Below are 18000 nucleotides of genomic sequence, written 5' to 3' on the forward strand. Positions count from 1 at the left end.
CATGTTACCTTGCTATACTCCTTGGTTTGCAACTGTCCATGAATACATCATCATCATCTCTGCACTACAGCCACACATGGGCCTTGGCGTCCTCAACAATTCTTTTCCATATTTGTCTTTCCTGTGCCTTCCTCCTCCAATTTCTCACTCCCAATGCCACCAAGTCATCTGTCACGCCATCAAACCATCTGAGCTTAGGTCTTCCCTTTTTCCTTATCCCTCCAGTTTCATTAAAAATAAGCTTTTTGGCTATTTCGTCTTTGCTCATTCTCATGAGATGACCAAGCCATCTCATCCTTTCTGCTTTTATAATCGCCACTATATCTGGTTCTTCATATAACTGATATAATTCCCGGTTAAACCTTCTTCTCCATATTCCTCCCTCATTAATCGTTCCATATATTCTTCTTAAGATCTTTCTTTCGAAAGTTCCCAGAGAATTTTCCTCTCTTTTTGTCAGGGTCCAAGTCTCTGCTCCATAAATCAACACCGGTCTTATCATTGTTTTATAAATTTTAGTTTTAATTGTACAAGGAACATTCTTTGCTTTTAATATATTTGCTAATCCAAAATAGCTCTTATTGGCTGCTATTAATCTAGCTCCTATTTCACTATCCATGGTATTGTTTTCTGTTATTACTGATCTCAAATATTTAAAAGACTTGATCCTCTCAAACGTAAATTCCTGTATCTTAAGCTCATTTGGTATTGATATTCTAGAATACCCACTAAAGATATATTTTCTTTTCTCTTGATTGATAGCTAATCCCATGTGTCCAGCCTTTTCATTCAGTGTCCATGAATGCAATACGTGAAATTTGTCCACTCAAAAGTTTGCCACCCTGGAACAACGTTGTAGGTGTACACATTTTTTTTCAACTCTTGTAAATTTTACCAAATGTAACTTATAACGTTGTTCCAACCGACGCTTCAATTGAATCAGTCGGAGCTAAAAGGAACTAAGTCACTTTTGACAACTTTTCAGGAGAAGCAAAAAATATTCCACTAATAACACAAATATTATATTTTTATGTTATAGAAGACAAAAGAATATTTAAAAGTCTTAGTTCCTTCTTCCACTGTTCGATGCGCATGACATCAGTTGTTCAAATTGTTGCATAACCCAAAACTGCATATTTTGACTTAGTTCCTTTTAGCTCCGACCGATTGCATTGTATAACATGTAGGTGAGCAAATTTCATCTCACAGTGACATATGGATTATCTGCTCTTCATTTACAAACCCTCTGTTAATTCTCAAGCTCACATGATACTGTAAATTATTTGTACCCATCACGGATAAGATACTTAATTGTGTCAGTAAAATTATATTCTTTTCACTTCTTATGAAATTACGCAGACTGATAAATTGTTTTCACATTGTTTTGACAGAGAATATGGAGAGGCATGGCACAATGCAGGACGACTTCTAAACAAGCAAAATGTATTTGATGACTTCCAATCAGCAGCAGAATACTTACTAAAGGAAGGTTATACGTGTCGAGAGAAGCTGACTATTCAGGGAGCCTCGAATGGAGGGCTATTGGTGGCAGCTTGTATCAATCAGAGACCGGATCTCTTTGGTGCTGCTGTGGCCCAAGTTGGGTGAGTACTTTCTTCTAAGATTGCTAGCTTCTAGAAAGATAGCATCAGTGATAGTTCTTGGACATTTCAATCATGTGAGGAAAGGGAATATTTTTTATGTTTAAGGTTTAAGAATTCCTTAATGACAAGGAAACTGTTAATGAGGTCATGTTGAAACCTCCTCTCAAACTGCTGACACATAACAGCAGATAAACAAATCTAAAAAAATAACTACCCATGAGGGAGCAAAAACTTGCTTAGAATGTTGCATTAAGAAACAACAACACATATTTAGAGTCAAATGAGTTGCTGTCCTCTGTAAATGCCTAGCTTGTCATGTAAGGTGCAAGATAATACTGACAAACTAAAAGTAGTGGTAGCTCCAGCCATAAGACTTTTCAATCACACTCGTGCTTTTGTGCCACTTTGAATCAGCAGTGAGTTTGGAAACTCACTGATGATTTGTCTTCATTGGATAGTGTTAAATTCTTTTTCATTTTTCATTCATTCATAGTGTTTTACCGAAGGTCAGGTCTTTTACTGCAAACCCAGCATTCTTCAGTCTTTCCTATTTTCTTCCTTCCTCTTCGTCTCTGCGTATGATCCATATATCTTAATATCGTCCAACATCTGATATCTTCTTCTGCCATGAACTCTTCTCCTGTTCACCATTTCTTCCAGTGGATCCTTCAGTAGGCAGTTTATTCTCAACCAGTGACCCAGCCAATTCCTTTTTCTCTTTCTGACCATTTCAGCATCATTCTTTCTTCACTCACTCTTTCCAACACAGCTTCGTTTCTTATTCTGTATGTCCATATCACACTCTCCATCCTTCTCCATATCCACATTTCAAGTGCTTCTATTCGCTTCTCTTCACTTCGTCGTATTGTCCATGTTTCTGCCCCATACAATGCTACACTCAACATGAAGCACTTCACTAGTCTCTTCCTTAGTTCTTTCTCCAGAGGTCTGCAGAAGATGCTCCTTTTTCTATTAAAAGCTTCCTTTGCCATTGCTATCCTTCTTTTGACTTCTTGGCAGCAGCTCATGTTACTGCTTAAGGTACATCCCAAGTATTTGAAGCTGTCCACTTGCTCTACTGCCTTATTTAGAATTCGCAAGTTTACCTTCTTTACTTTTCTTCCTATGACCATGGTCTTCGTCTTGTTGGCATTTATTCTCTAAAATTGTAATTTTCGTAGAGTAGTAATAAAATGTTTTTTTTTTTTTTTTTTTTCCAGAGTTTTGGACATGTTAAGGTTTCACAAATTCACCATAGGCTATGCCTGGGTGTCAGACTTTGGTAGCTCTGATGACAAAGAACATTATCACAACTTATTAAAGTATTCACCTCTCCACAATGTTAAAGTGCCTCAAGGTAACGGGAACCAGGTGAGTAGTGAGTATTGTATTGTATTTATTCACATTCCATGGTATTAATACATTGCTTCACAACTAGAATATGGAACACGTCAAAAAAAAAATCTTAATACCACTACAGTCTTAATTATATAGTCACAGTCTAGTTGAAATATAATATATACAGAAAAGTTTTACATTATTATAGTACAACATAAAGGTTAGTATCGATACTTAATACAAGACAGAAATATTCACGCAACATTGTTGAATGTCATAAATTCACCTACAGAATAGAAGGCGTGAGAAATTAGGTACTTCTTTAATTTAGCCACAGTCTACTTACTATATACAGTCACGAAGCTCAATACGTAGTAAATATGCATCCATAGATAGTTGCTAACCACTAGGATCACTAATATCACCTCATTACATACAATGCAAAATAGTAATGGCACAGTCTATTGTTTCTAGCACCCTCACAACTAGCTTCGTGACTGTATATCCTAGACTGTGATTTAACCCTAAATGAATCTTATGTTTATAGTTTGATTTTTTTATATGCATAAGGAGGCTATTAAAAATTTTCACTGGCACATAACGCACTCATTTTTGATAGCACTATAGACTTGCCGATGGAGTATGAAAGTCAATTTTTTATGAGTACTGGTATTTATGCTATGAATTGTTGAATTAGTTACAAAGTTTTCACGAGGAAGTTTATCAATGAAAAAAATATTAAGAAGCGTGGACATTATAGTTTTTTTTAAAATGGTCCTACATGATTCCTTAGATTTGGCACCTACTATTATTCTGATTACTCTTTTTTGTAGTAGGAATGTACTGTTACTATCTGTAGAATATTATTCCAAAACTCATTACCGAATGGAAGTATGCTTACAACACGTAATATAGAAATAGTGTTATTTCAGTATACTGATTTTGTTACCTTCAGTGGGTGAGTGTCACCACGTTAGACATTAAATTTGAGTTCATGGGTTCATACAATGCTGTTCACTCACAAGGAAAATTCGGATCAGCCAGTGATTTATGAATATTGCCCCTCAGAAAAGTAACCCAGCACTTCTTTTGTTTATGTCACTGAGATGTTGGTAGCAGAACTCTTTCAAGGAGTAGACACAGTTCATTCCTTATGTATCTCATTATACTGAGAAACAGAGGGAGTTTGATGTGATGGCTTACATTAAAAGAAGCATATTATGCAAAATGCACTAAGAAATTCGTAATGATTTATCCGGGAATGTTATTCTTATAATATTGTGTGTATTGAAATTTGTTACAAAGTGATGTGGCTGGGTGGGTTGGCAGAAGAGCTGCTAGATCATGAATTGTAATCTCCCCTTGTTATGCGTGGGTGAATTTTCAGAAGTTTAGAGACACAAAGAAGTCAGAGTATGAAAAGAAAGAACTATGTTTAGAATCTTATTGCAAATAATAATAATAATAATGATAATAATAATAATAATAATAATAATAATAATAATACTTACTTACTTACAAATGGCTTTTAAGGAACCCGAAGGTTCATTGCCGCCCTCATATAAGCCCGCCATCGGTCCCTATCCTGAGCAAGATTAATCCAGTCTCTATCATCATATCCCACCTCCCTCAAATCCATTTTAATATTATCGTCCCATCTACGTCTCGGCCTCCCTAAAGGTCTTTTTCCCTCCGGTCTCTCAACTAACACTCTATATGCATTTCTGGATTCGCCCATACGTGCTACATGCCCTGCCCATCTCAAACGTCTGGATTTAATGTTCCTAATTATGTCAGGTGAAGAATACAATGCGTGCAGTTCTGCGTTGTGTAACTTTCTCCATTCTCCTGTAACTTCATCCCGCTTAGCCCCAAATATTTTCCTAAGCACCTTATTCTCAAACACCCTTAACCTTTGTTCCTCTCTCAGAGTGAGAGTCCAAGTTTCACAACCATACAGAACAACCGGTAATACATACTAGGTTCAAAAAGTTCCCGGAATTTGCTAGCATCATAGAAACAACGTACCTTAAACACTATTCTACAGCATTCCCTTCAAAATAGTTGCCTTCCGCAACAACACACTTTTGCCAACGCGTGTAGAGTTCCTGGAAGCAGGCCTGGAAGCCATTTTGTGAAACCCGTCTTAGTGCTCTCGTCGCGTTTGCGATAACCTCTTCAGCATTGAATCTCCGTCCTTTCAGATGACTTTTCAGACGGGGAAACAGAAAGTAATCAGGTGGTGAGAGATCAGGAGAGTATGGTGAGTGATCCAAAGCAGTTATGTTGTGCCTGGCAAGAAAATTCTTTACAATAATTGCGCGATGAGCAGGTGCATTGTCATGCATAAGGAACCAGTTGTTTTCTACCCACTTTTCTGGACGTTTCCTTCTCACTGCGTCCCAGAGGCGACGGAGGGTTTCTACGTACAATTCTTTCGTTACAGTACGACCTTCTGGAATGAACTCATGGTGCATGAGACCCTGAGAGTCGAAGAAAACTTCCAAAATAACTTTGCTTTAAGTGTGCTTAAATGCGACAGGCTCATGTCAGTAGATTTACTGGCATATGAAAGAACTCCTGCGTGACAAAATTCCGGCACATCCGGCGATGCTGATATAACCTCTGCAGTTGCGAGCGTCGTTAAATAAAACATAACATTTAAAATAACTTTGCCTTTGGAAGTGTCCCTAGGAAATTTTTGCTTCCGAGGAGATGTTTTCGATTTCCACTCAGATGACTGTCGTTTAGGGACTGGGTCGTACAAGTAGCACCAGTTTCATTTTGTTTAAGAAATCACCATCTTCATCAGCCATACTGATCATGTCCCCAGCAAAACACAGAACTTGATGTTTGTACTTTGCTCTGTGGACATAATTACAAAATGCGACGAACAAACAAAACACTATGATAAACAAATGCCTACAACTCAAAACCAATAATTGCCATTATCAACAAACTTTAAGGAAATGACATCATGAATGTTACCAACAAAACAAATGTATAATATCCCTTGTTATATATTAATACGAAAAATGGTAGTAAAATTCCGGGAACTTTTTGAACCTAGTAGTATAACTGTTTTATAAATTCTAACTTTCAGATTTTTGGACAGCAGACTGGATGAAAAGAGCTTCTCAACCGAATAATAACACGCATTTCCCATATTTATCCTGCATTTAATTTCCTCCTCATTTATATTTGTTACTGTTGCTCCAAGATATTTGAATTTTTCCACCTCTTCGAAGGATAAATCTCCAATTTTTATATTTCCATTTCGTACAATATTCTGGTCACGAGACATAATCATATACTTTGTCTTTTCGGGATTTTTTCGGGATTTACTTCCAAACCAATCGCTTTACTTGCTTCAAGTAAAATTTCCGTGTTTTCCCTAATCGTTTGTGTATTTTCTCCTAACATATTCACGTCATCTGCATAGACAAGAAGCTGATGTAACCCGTTCAATTCCAAACCCTGCCTGTTTTCCTGAACTTTCCTAATGGCATATTCTAAAGCGAAGTTAAAAAGTAAAGGTGATAGTGCATCTCCCTGCTTTAGCCCGCAGTGAATTGGAAATGCATCAGATAGAAACTGACCTATACGGACTCTACTGTATGTTTCACCGAGACACATTTTAATTAATCGAACTAGTTTCTTGGGAATACCAAATTCAATAAGAATATCATAAAATACTTCCCTCTTAACCGAGTCATATGCCTTTTTGAAGTCTGTGAATAACTGGTGTACTGTACCCTTATACTCCCATTTTTTCTCCATTATCTGTCGAATACAAAAAAAAATAATAATAATAATAATTTATTACTAGAACAACGATACATATTGTTGTTTTCTTTTATAAAATATCACTCTAGCACCACCAGAAAGAGTACATACTCATAGTTAGGGAGAATTCCACAAAATTTAAAATGAGTATTTGATTAATTAACAGAGTAAAAAGTAAAAAGAGAAAAATAAAATATAGATATTACAATAATTGAAACTTTATATTTTCTCCCTAGGCAATAATTTTTAATTGATTTTTTTTTAATAAAGAGCATCAGCAAATTGAATGTTCGGAAATTTAGCTGTTAATGGTTAATATTTTTTCATATTAATATCACTTTTTAGTACCGATTTTTGTAAATAGAAAAGTAATGTTAGAAATGATTACTGTATACTAATAGCTAGAGTCCCATAAAAGTGTTTTTTTTTTTTTTTATCAAGAGAAGTTTATTTTAAGTTTTAAATATTTGGTGTTATTTGGCAATTTGGTGGTGTTATTTTGAAATTAATTATGTAGTTATAAGTGTATCACATTTTTCATCTTTGTGTCTATTTTCAGTATCCTGCTACCCTCCTGCTGACTGCAGATCATGATGATCGGGTGGTGCCTTTGCACTCCCTGAAGTTCATTGCCACTCTACATCACGTGCTGAGAAATAACTCCCAACAGGTATGAGTTTCTATCCTGTAGAAGAAGAGGCATTGAAGTTCAAGCCAGCACATGGTGATTGTGCTGTTGTCAAGTGCACAACTGTAACCACGTTAGGCATGGGCATGCTCAAGGTCACGTCATTTATTAAAAGTTTGATGTTTGTTGAATATGCAAATGCTGAGAGCATTATGATTGAATATATGCTTTCTACTTATCAACGAGTATTTATTTATGATTCATGTTTGTTTACACATTTGGCTCATCAAGTTCAAAGTCAATTTGAAGACAAATTTCCGGGTGTAAAAGTTTCAGGTGACAGGAAGGTTCAGTCTAAGAAACAGCATATTAAGATTCGTACCAAAGAAACATTAGATGACATTGGTTATTGCTTGAAAAATTCTCCTAAAATATCCATTTGGCACCTTTCACAACAAATGGAACTTTTTTATGGCTCTGTCCAAAGAGCTACAAAATTAAAATTGGGGCCATATAAGATAACTATGCACATGAACTGGGTAACTCTATATGTTGATGCACACTTTGTTACAGGCCTACATAATGAAGAAACAGATCCAAATTTAATATTTTTTTCAGACGAGGCTTTGTACCACCTCCATGAATAAATGAACTCGCAAATTAATAGTTATTTGGTGCTGTAAAAACCTAATATCCTTCTTGTAGTGCCCCTTCATGATGAAAAAATTTATTGATGTATGGCATGCCATAAGCAGTGAAGAAATCATAGGATCAGTTTTTTATGAGAATAATTGATGCCCACACATAGTAAATACAACTTTGCTCCCCTTTTTTCAGAGAATTAATCGACTGGAAGTGTGATTTTTTCTTTTCTCAACAGGACTCTACTACAGCACACACAGTCAATGCATGGATGAATATAATAGGATGCGAAAGTTAAAGTTATTGACTTCCCCATTTAAAATATTAGAGACGCTAATGTAGAAATTGATCTTGCTGCCACCTGTTTTTGTCCAGGATAACAAATTACTCCATGCCCACACCATTAGCACGCAGCAATGAGGCAGCAACATCGTGAAATCGTTGATTCATTAAAAAAAATCTGTATTTTATGTGTAGAATCAAAATGCATATTGGGTTAGTCGAAATTTAAAAAAATCATTTAAGAATATTGTTTAACCTAAAATACAGCAAATAGAATAATGTTAAATTGAATATGTATATATGTATTTATTCACACTGCAAATGGGTATATACCCTGTGGCAGTGGTAACTAATTACACTCAACAATGACTATAAGAAACACAATTAATAAAAAATACAATTAATAAATTAATAATACTAATAATAATAATTAATACTACTAATAATAATAATAGTAGTAGTAGTAGTGGTAGTGGTAGCGGCAGCAGCAGCGGCAGGGGCAGGGGCAGCCTAAATGAAATTAAAATTAAATTAAAATATAGATCAATATAAAATTAGATTAGTGTATAATATAAAAATAGAGCAATTATAGATTAATTATAATTATGCTATAATTATTGGGACCATGAAAATTTAACGTTAAATGCGGAAAAACATTAAATAGAGGTCACCTAAAATCGGGCTTCTACTGTAAATCCTATTCTTTTATGAACACAACTGTTATTATTTTCTGTAATGTTACTGCTTAACAAAAGTAGAGAGCTTTCAATTCTTTCGACACTTTTGAATAACCCTATATAATAATAATAATAATAATAATAATAATAATAATAATAATAATAATAATAATAGTTTTATTTTCCCTGGCAGAGTTATATATTCCATGATATGCAATAGTTTCTATATGACGCCCATTCTTCAAATATGGAGCTAGTTAGTTATTCTCTAAATATGTGGACAATCTGAGCAACTTCACTGTCACTTCTGCTACTGCTTTCAGTTACAGTTATCTTTCTTTCACTAGTAAGAAAATGTATACAAGGTACAATCTACTACTACTAATACTTCTGTGGTACAAAATGGAAATGTTGTTTGTAACTGATAACTATACAAAGTGTACAATAAGTTTTTGTGGAACGTACAAATTTATAATTTGTATTAGTTATGAACAAATTATTTATCAAATATTACACTTTTGTGGGATAGACCTCTGATGATATATTCAGTTTTGTAAAAGGCTGAATTAATTGCGAAATAGGATTACTGATAGGCCTGTTACTCCTATTTGTTACTATTACTGAAGCAAGGATTGTAATATTGCCACTTTTGTGCATAAAGAAAGTTTATTACTGATCGAGAATTAGTTCAAGATATAGGGATTTCATTGAAGAGTGGGTTTTCATTGGAACATATAATCCTGGGTCATGTTGTGCAAGATGGAGTACTTTAGCTATTCTTACGAGAATCGGAACAAGTACAAGTTGACATATGGTAACCACAGCTTGTATAAAAACATCTCACATCCACCATGCACACTTACACTTCATACGACTTCTCATTTTTCACAGTGCGACGAATTATCTTTGAGGTTAAAGACTTTGCAGATGAGATGAGATGAGATGAGATGAGTGTAACAACTGTGGGGAAAAGTTTTTAAAAAAATATTACAATGAAAATTAGCTTTACTTCAGATGTGGTGCGACATATGGTTAATGCAAGTATTTATTAAATAGTTCTTGTGTGTTATCTATAAGGGAAGATTAAGAAGGAAAATTATAGTCATTTGTTATGCACTTCCTTTTTTTTTTTTTTCAGAAGAATCCCCTTCTGATTCGTGTTGAAACAAAGGCAGGGCACGGAGGTGGCAAACCAACAGCAAAATTGGTAAGTATCATTATTCATAATGTTTGTGTGCTTTTATTCTTTTCCTTTGCTTAAACTGGAAAAAGAGTGGGTCAATGTTACTTATGTCCCGCCCACTATAGAGACATAGGCCAATTTTACAAATATTTAGTATAACTTGTTGCTTCTTTGACAAGTTAGGTTTTTGTTATAGCCTACCTTGCATATACGATTACAGCGCAACATTGGCAGTGATAAAAGTGAAATATTCGTTCAGTGGGCGTTGGATACTCTACATTCACCAAAGAGTGTTTTGTCAAAAGATGTTGGTTTTGTTTTCCTAATTGTTTTACTATGCTAAATGTAAACTTAGAAAACTTAAATACCAATACCTGTTTTTTAACTGTAGATTGTTATACTTCTTTTATACGTTTCACACTTATTCATTTTTTCTGGGGTCCCAGCAAAATTCCTTTTACTTTTCATGGTAATTCATTTCGGATGTACATTTTTAGTTTAGTCATTTTTTACAGTGATACTATCGTATTTTCAACTCCAGGAAATAGGAAAAGTCATGTATACATTCTAAATCAATTCTTCTCGAAATTAGGTTTTGTGAGAAAATGTAAAAACGCAAAAGTATAGTACGTGTTCGTTGGTAAGATACAACCCCCTTTAAAATTCGTGGAAATTCTAAGCTGCCCATGCATGCCGCCAACAATCTTGTGTCCTTTAATGACTGTGTTACTTCTTTAGAAACAGTGAAACGTTTTGTAACACATTATGCTGTAACTGAACAAAGTATGAAAAATGTTTTTCAAACAAGGTAGGATATTATTCTTGTTCATTCCACGTCCCTATTTTCCAAACGATTTTCCTCCTCATCTCTGTCATCACTTTCACTCTCCTCTTCTTCTTTCATAGTCTCAGAAGATTGGAAAAGAGACTCACAAAATGAGCGGCTTTCCTCTTTTACATATGGAAATAAGTCTCTGACATCCTTAACTTTACTTTTCTTCAGTGGAACTCGAGATGCTGATTGAAGATCCAGTCTTGGAGGGCAGTTTTTCATGTATGAACATGTTCTGTAGATAAAGGGTCTATAACATAATATATTAAAATAAACAGGTTTACTAGCATTGTTGTTCAAAATTTCTCAACGAAACTTTGTGGGTGTAACAAAGAAACCATGGAGAATCGATTTATGGGTGAATATTCTGAAATGGGTAAATGTATGTCCCGGCTGATTTAAGGAGTTTCTTGTAAATGTTAACTGATTACTTTTGCGTTTAATTAACTAACTCTCACATGTTTTAGTTGGAAACAAAGCATAAAAGGATTAATTTTAAAATTTATAATTAAAAAAATAACGTCCAAACGTCAAAATATAACTATGGTCCCTATGTCCCCAACTACATTTTATTCTGTTTTACTAAGTTTTTCTCGGAATGTTTCGATTTGGTTTTATTTCCTCGACCAAGATTATAAAAATAAATACTTATGAAAGACAAGAATTGTTGTTTGTTTAATTCTGAAAGGACACATAATTCTGAAAGGACACAACTTTAACGTAAAGTTTGTTCCCAAAAATTTCGTAATGCCGGTCCTTCGAAATAAAAGAGCTACACAAAAGACAATTTTGCTTCATGTGGTAAATTTTAACGGTTGGTAGTGATGAGAGGTCAATATGACGCCAGTTAAAAAACTTTTCCTCCATTGTCGTAATTTATTTCATTGAAAAATACAAAGATCATCACTGATGACTGAATGTTCTGTTTTCTATTGGTAACACCGGTCCCAGGTGGCATTAAATATAGTTTGTATATATTAAACTTTCGTAGTATATGCAAAACATTACAATGTTTGTCGATTAAAAAATCTAACGTCCATGATATTTTTAACGATTTATTTTGTCAGAACTATTGCAGAAATTATACTAATTTGTAACAATGGTCCCTGTAAGGTCGGTCCCTTTATTGAGGGACCGAGGTTTCATTTAACATACAATTATTAAATACTGGTGTATAAAGTAACTTCGAATATTATTTCATGTGATTGTTTATAGGAAAGAAAAAAAGTTTGATGATGAAAGTAGGAAATATGAAAGGGAGAAGATACGTAGGCAGAGGGCAAATATGACTGAAAAAGAGTTGCAGAAAAAAAGGGACTATGGTAAAGAATATATAAAAAAAGAAAGAAAATAGCAGATATGACTGATCGTGAAAAAAGAAATGTTCGAAGACAAGTGAAATCTGAAGTACAAAGTTTAGAAGATACCTTAAACAATGGGCTGTAAGAGAAAGATAACAACAATCCCTTGGTTTTTTTTTAAATTAGAAAATCTCACATAAACATTTTTTTTAAGCTCAACTGATACCAGAATCTTCAATAATAGGAGCGAATGTAACCAATGTAAGAAAAAAGTACACAATTTAATATAATATATTTTTTCCAGTTTTGTTATTCATATTTGCCCATTTCAGAATATTCACCCTTATGCATTCTCTGGAAAAAGGGCCTATGGGGCTATGGGCCCTTATTGCAGCTACGTCCTCATTTAATGTTAAATCTCGAGTTTCACTGGTTTAATTGTGATCCAGAATAATAGATGTTTTTTTCATGAAATGATTTCCCTTCAAACGCCATTTATTATAAATGAGCCCTCTTCCTCGAAGTACCGGTACTAATCTTATCTCATATTTGGCTGTATGTTAATTGCATATAATGTGGAACTAGCATCATGTGAGTTTATTTTTCTTTAACAGATCGAAGAGAGCACAGACATCTTATGCTTCTTAGTGGAGTCCCTGGGTCTTAAATTTCAGAAATGACTCCCGCTGAGTAAGTGCAAAGAGAATGAAAAAATTATAAATCTGATTTTAAAAAACAGGCTTTAATTGTTAAAATATGATTAATTTTTGTCTGTAATATTTTTTGTAATTAATATTTGAGATGTTGCTTGAAGCAAGCTTCTTGTATGTTGTGTACAAGTGGACTAGTACCCAAACATTTGAACCACTGTAATTGTGAATTCCTTAAAACGAAATGTAAATTTAGATTAAGCTAGTAAGCTTCTTTAATATATAAATTTTGATCAACACTTTTGTTTTTATATATTAATAATATTTTAAATAATTGTATATTTTTTATGAGATTTTGTTGGATATATTGCTGAAAGTCTGCCCTTCTTGAGCGAATGATCACATATGCCTTGTCAGTCAGATGAAAGCTGCATAGTTGTTCCCATAGATGAATTCTTACTAATTTGTTAGATTGTGACATTATACATGATGTAAGGACATTGGATGCTTGTACTTTAAGGATAATAGGGGACGGTATATGGAACAAAAAAATGTTAAGTGTACTTGGTGTCTGTTTTCACATCTAATTTCAGAAACCTGATTTCGAACACTATACTAACACTTAAAGACAGACGTCAGCTGTATTAAAAAATTAACATAAAGAACACTTGAACACAGAGAAAATTCCGTTATAGAAATTGCAGTATGTACTGATTTGTTTAGATTGATATATGCTAATCGGATAAAGAGAATAACTGATTGAAATCATCTGAACATTAAGCTATTTGTCACTAGGACGTACATACCTTTGCCAAAATGTGGGGTTGAGTCTGGCTTATATCTGGCAGCTAGATGTATGACAGAAAGAGTAAGCACTAGAGATGAACAACGATCGAGAAAACGAAAGTAACAGCACCCGCAAAGCCGAAAACCGCACGACAATGTTGTATACGTCGCGTCCTTGACGTGAAGACTGGTTGTGAGTCTTCCGAGACTCGATATTGATCATCTCCCGAAGTCCCGAAGTCAGCAGTTGTTTATACCTGACTGAACTTTTATCTACTTTGGCAACTGTTATATATGTATAAATAATCAAGTAGCCTATTTGAAACATCTCTACCTTCCAGTGTATAATAATCCGTTCCCCAATCTTTATTTAATTACTAGGCCCTTATTGAAAGGCTAGGAATTTTCTTTTCATATGTTTGAGATCAAGTGCGCAATCTTAAGTAAAAAAATATTAATGTCATGTTTTATGTTTCTTAGAAAAGGAAATTTATTTGAGAATTGTTTTTTTTTTTTTTATTTATATAACCTAGGTAATATATAATAGAGCCAGAACATTTTGATAACTGAGATACTGTTCTGTTTTGTCTTTTTGCCTCATTTAAATATTTATGTTATTTATTTCAATGATGTATGTTATTCAAAGTTACGAAATCTTTCCACGCCGACCAAATGGTATTTCGAGACTCGAAAGACAAATGCAGCGAACACAGCGAGCGAGAGCGGCAGTTAGTTTTGTTCATCTCTAGTAAGCTCTTGCTGTCATCAGAATCTATGAGGGTAGATCTATACTACCTGAACTGACTGGTATGTGTTTTTTTTTTTATAAAACTTATTCATCACATTAAATAAAAAATGTTGAGAGATAATTTTTGTTCCAAATAGCTCCCTCTATTACTTTTTGAAGTAGAAACACTTACTTATACCCTATATATACATAACATATCATTTTCTTTTTCTGTCTTGTGTACATATGTTCATTGCATGTGTTTAAGTACTTGCACTTACTGTAAAAGCTTTGTCCAGTTTGAATTATACATATTTATACGTCTGTAAATTATGGATAACTGTTTTATTTGATTTCTATTCAAATAAATTGCGCTCAGGAAGGGTTATACTTGAGAGTTATCATTATTACCAGATGATGTTAAAGTCACTGAGTACCATGTTATTGAAATCACTGTCTGTATACGAGAGGCAGTTGAAAATTGAGTTTACAACGTACATAATACTTAGTGGGAAGAGCTAATTGTCTGGAGTATCATTGCCATGATAGAAGTGTATGGAACAAACTGAAAAGACTGTTGCATACCCCGTTTGTTGATTTATCTCTTCTCTGTGCAATTCCAAAACTGGGGAGAAGGGAGGTAAGCCACCAATCACAAAATGTATTTGCAGCTATGTACTTGTAGGAGTTTCATTGTCAAAACAAAATTAATGGTTCACTGAACTTGTAAACATTTATATGGTTAAGTACTCTTTGTCCCTTGTGGCAGCTCACGAATAGTGAGAAGATTTCTAAATTAATAAAATTAAAATCATGTACCAAGACCCAAGAACACTCATGGGTGTAGTCCTGGATACGATGGCAGTAAATCAAGCAATTTATCCGGTAGATGTTTCATGTTTGAGTTGCGAACAACATGGCTGTTGTATCAATAATAATTTGCATGCCTCACTTCATCGCCATCCCGCAATACACATAAACTTCGCCTGAGGATCTTTTAAGAACTTGATTGTGTGGCATCTGCAAGAGCATACCATCAAATCTTACTTCCAGTCCAATCAAGAAATTCAATTTCAATGTTATAAAACCAGTCATTATCTTAAAATATAAATTATGTAAATTAGTTCAGTAAATATATCATCGTCAATATTTAAAAATCAATCAATTCAAAGAAAATCAATGGAGTAACATTAGAATAACTTGCAATTAGCAAGGGAAAATAACTAGACCGAGGATTTGCATGAAAATGCATGTTTTTATTGATACGTCATATTTAAGAAGTCTACCGAGTTAGCTCTGTGGTAGCACGTCTGGCTTCAGGCTAGCCGGCCCGGGTTCGATTTTCGGCGGGGCAGAAATTTTTTTGCTTCAACTACTCATACAAGAAATTTTTTATAGTTTGTTAAAAATGATGAAAAACTATTACACGAGGTAAAATCTGTCTCACAATACCCTTACTGCCAAATTGCCGAAGTTTAAAGTTATTTGTTAATAAGTGAACTGAATGTATAATTTGTCAGTTTTCTATGTGTCATTTTGTCTATTCCTTGGTCTCCTTATTTTCCATAAAAAAAGTTGGCAACTCTAGGTACAAATCACATAGCAAGCAGTTGGGAGAGGGATTTAAAATTTTATCCAACTTCCTTCCTGTTAACACATGGAAACTGTTTGTTTTCTTGTCTAAAACAGACTAGTAGCTTTATTTTGATTACATTTCTGTATAACATAGTCTTATTGAAATGGCATTATCAGAGAATTCCCCTTAAAATATTCTTCTTCTTGTCTCCTGTGACAGTTTTCACATGAGCATGGTATTAATCGTCCTTGGTATGTTCACAATCAAGAACTGATTGTCAGTAATGTACAACCTCTTTAAAAAAAAAAAAAAAAAAAAAAAACATAGTCCATGTGAACTTAAAATGCACGTAACTTTGAAACACTGATTTTCATTAGAATTGTAACCTAGATATGTTTTATTACTTAAATGGCTGTTACATGTTTTCTGGGTAGAAAGTGGTGGGGGAGGGAGGTCTTCACTGCTTTGTGGCCTCCTTGTAATTTGTTGGGTAGTTTAATTATGGACTTGAATGAGTGCCACTATTTATAGGTATAATTCATGTCAGTGATGTATGACTGTTGGTCCACGAAATTTTTTTTACTCTACCACATACAATGATTATTCCAGTCATGTTGCCATGTTTAACTTATAACTAGGACCGGATATATTGCACTGATAATACTTAAAATATGCATGCAAATATGCACTAAAAACAAAACAATATGCACTAACCAAAGGAATTATTTTATTTTAATTCAATGATATACATGTTTCATTCCTTTGATTAAGACAATATTTTTGAAGAAATGATCGTAGATGTGGATTATTTAATTTATGCAGTGGAATGTTGCTGCATACAAAAGTTTTAAAAAGGTCAGCGGAAAATGTAGTAACTTCAGACCGTGATTTCGCCTGAGTTAGAAGTACCTGTTGCATGTTCTTACCCCTTTGTTTTGACCTGAGATGTGCAGTTGTTTTCGAATGCTGTTCTAGTTGAGACTTTTTCTCGCATTTCACAGTCTTCTCTTGACAATACACTACATCGCCGTTACTTGAATAGTCACCATTGCCTGAAATCAACTGTTTAATTAAAAAGGATTTAGTGGACTTATCTTTAGGCATTTTTAGTTTAATCTGACAGAATACTACATAAACTATTAGTAGATGAAAAACAAGTCAACAGATGAACACCTGCCGTCCTGTCGACACAAACTTTGAGAGGCTACCGCATTGAGAAAGGAATGTAAGAAATTCCTTTTGTGAAAAAGGTCTGGAAGTCCATCTACCTGCGTGTGAAGTGTGGTCCCGTTACCATTTTACTTGAAAAAGGAAGGCTGTTGTTGTACCAAGGGATGTCCAACATATAAATTCATTACTAGATTTACAGTTCGTCCAGAAATGTCAGATAATTGATCATACACAAACTAAATAAATGCTGAAACATGCACTAACCCTCAAAATATGCATTTCCATATGCGCATACGCATTTTCGAAAAATCCGGGCCCTATTTATAACATATAAATTGCGTGAAATTCTATTTATCACATGATGGCAGAATGACTGTAATAACTTCCTTACAACAAATGTCGCAAATGTAAGGTTAGTAGAAATAACAGCGTGTGTGCTTTGTAAACTTGTGTTTGAACTGTCTCTCGTATTTAAAATGCCCAAGTAAACTTCTTTGTTATGAGCCTTGCAGTTTTTACTGTTTCTTTATACAAAGTTAGAGGAAGTGTTGTGAAGCTGCAGAAAATCAATTTCCAGATTTTAACAAATACACATTTTAATCATATTCTAAAGTGGTTTTCATATGATACCTGTTTTTGTGCACAAACAACCTTTGCTCCTAAATTAGTGGAGAAATTATTTCAGGATCATTTTTATGAGAAATATGCACGTGAAATTCAACGAAAAGTTATTTGAATTTGAACAGCACAGTATTTGAAGTTTTTGAAAAATCATTCAAAGTGATGATTTACTCAAAATCATCTATGTACACTTTTCT

General features: G+C 34.1%; 1 protein-coding gene across 3 annotated transcripts in view; it reads left to right on the forward strand.

The window, feature by feature from the left end:
- Positions 1-17787, forward strand: part of LOC138703204 (prolyl endopeptidase) — a 52762-nt gene extending 34975 nt beyond the window's left edge. For 2 of the 3 annotated variants that reach the window (XM_069830903.1, XM_069830904.1), the window contains 5 exons: positions 1392-1604; positions 2825-2975; positions 7288-7398; positions 10096-10164; positions 12888-17787. In XM_069830903.1, the coding sequence (XP_069687004.1) occupies positions 1392-1604; positions 2825-2975; positions 7288-7398; positions 10096-10164; positions 12888-12953 (610 nt within the window). In that variant the 3' untranslated portion in view covers positions 12954-17787. The remainder of the gene's footprint in view (positions 1-1391; positions 1605-2824; positions 2976-7287; positions 7399-10095; positions 10165-12887) is intronic. The other variant, XM_069830905.1, reaches the window with a different exon arrangement.
- The last annotated feature ends 213 nt before the right edge of the window (positions 17788-18000 follow it).

The sequence above is a fragment of the Periplaneta americana genome, chromosome 7 (assembly GCF_040183065.1).
Source record: "Periplaneta americana isolate PAMFEO1 chromosome 7, P.americana_PAMFEO1_priV1, whole genome shotgun sequence".
In the NCBI taxonomy this organism is placed as follows: domain Eukaryota; kingdom Metazoa; phylum Arthropoda; class Insecta; order Blattodea; family Blattidae; genus Periplaneta; species Periplaneta americana.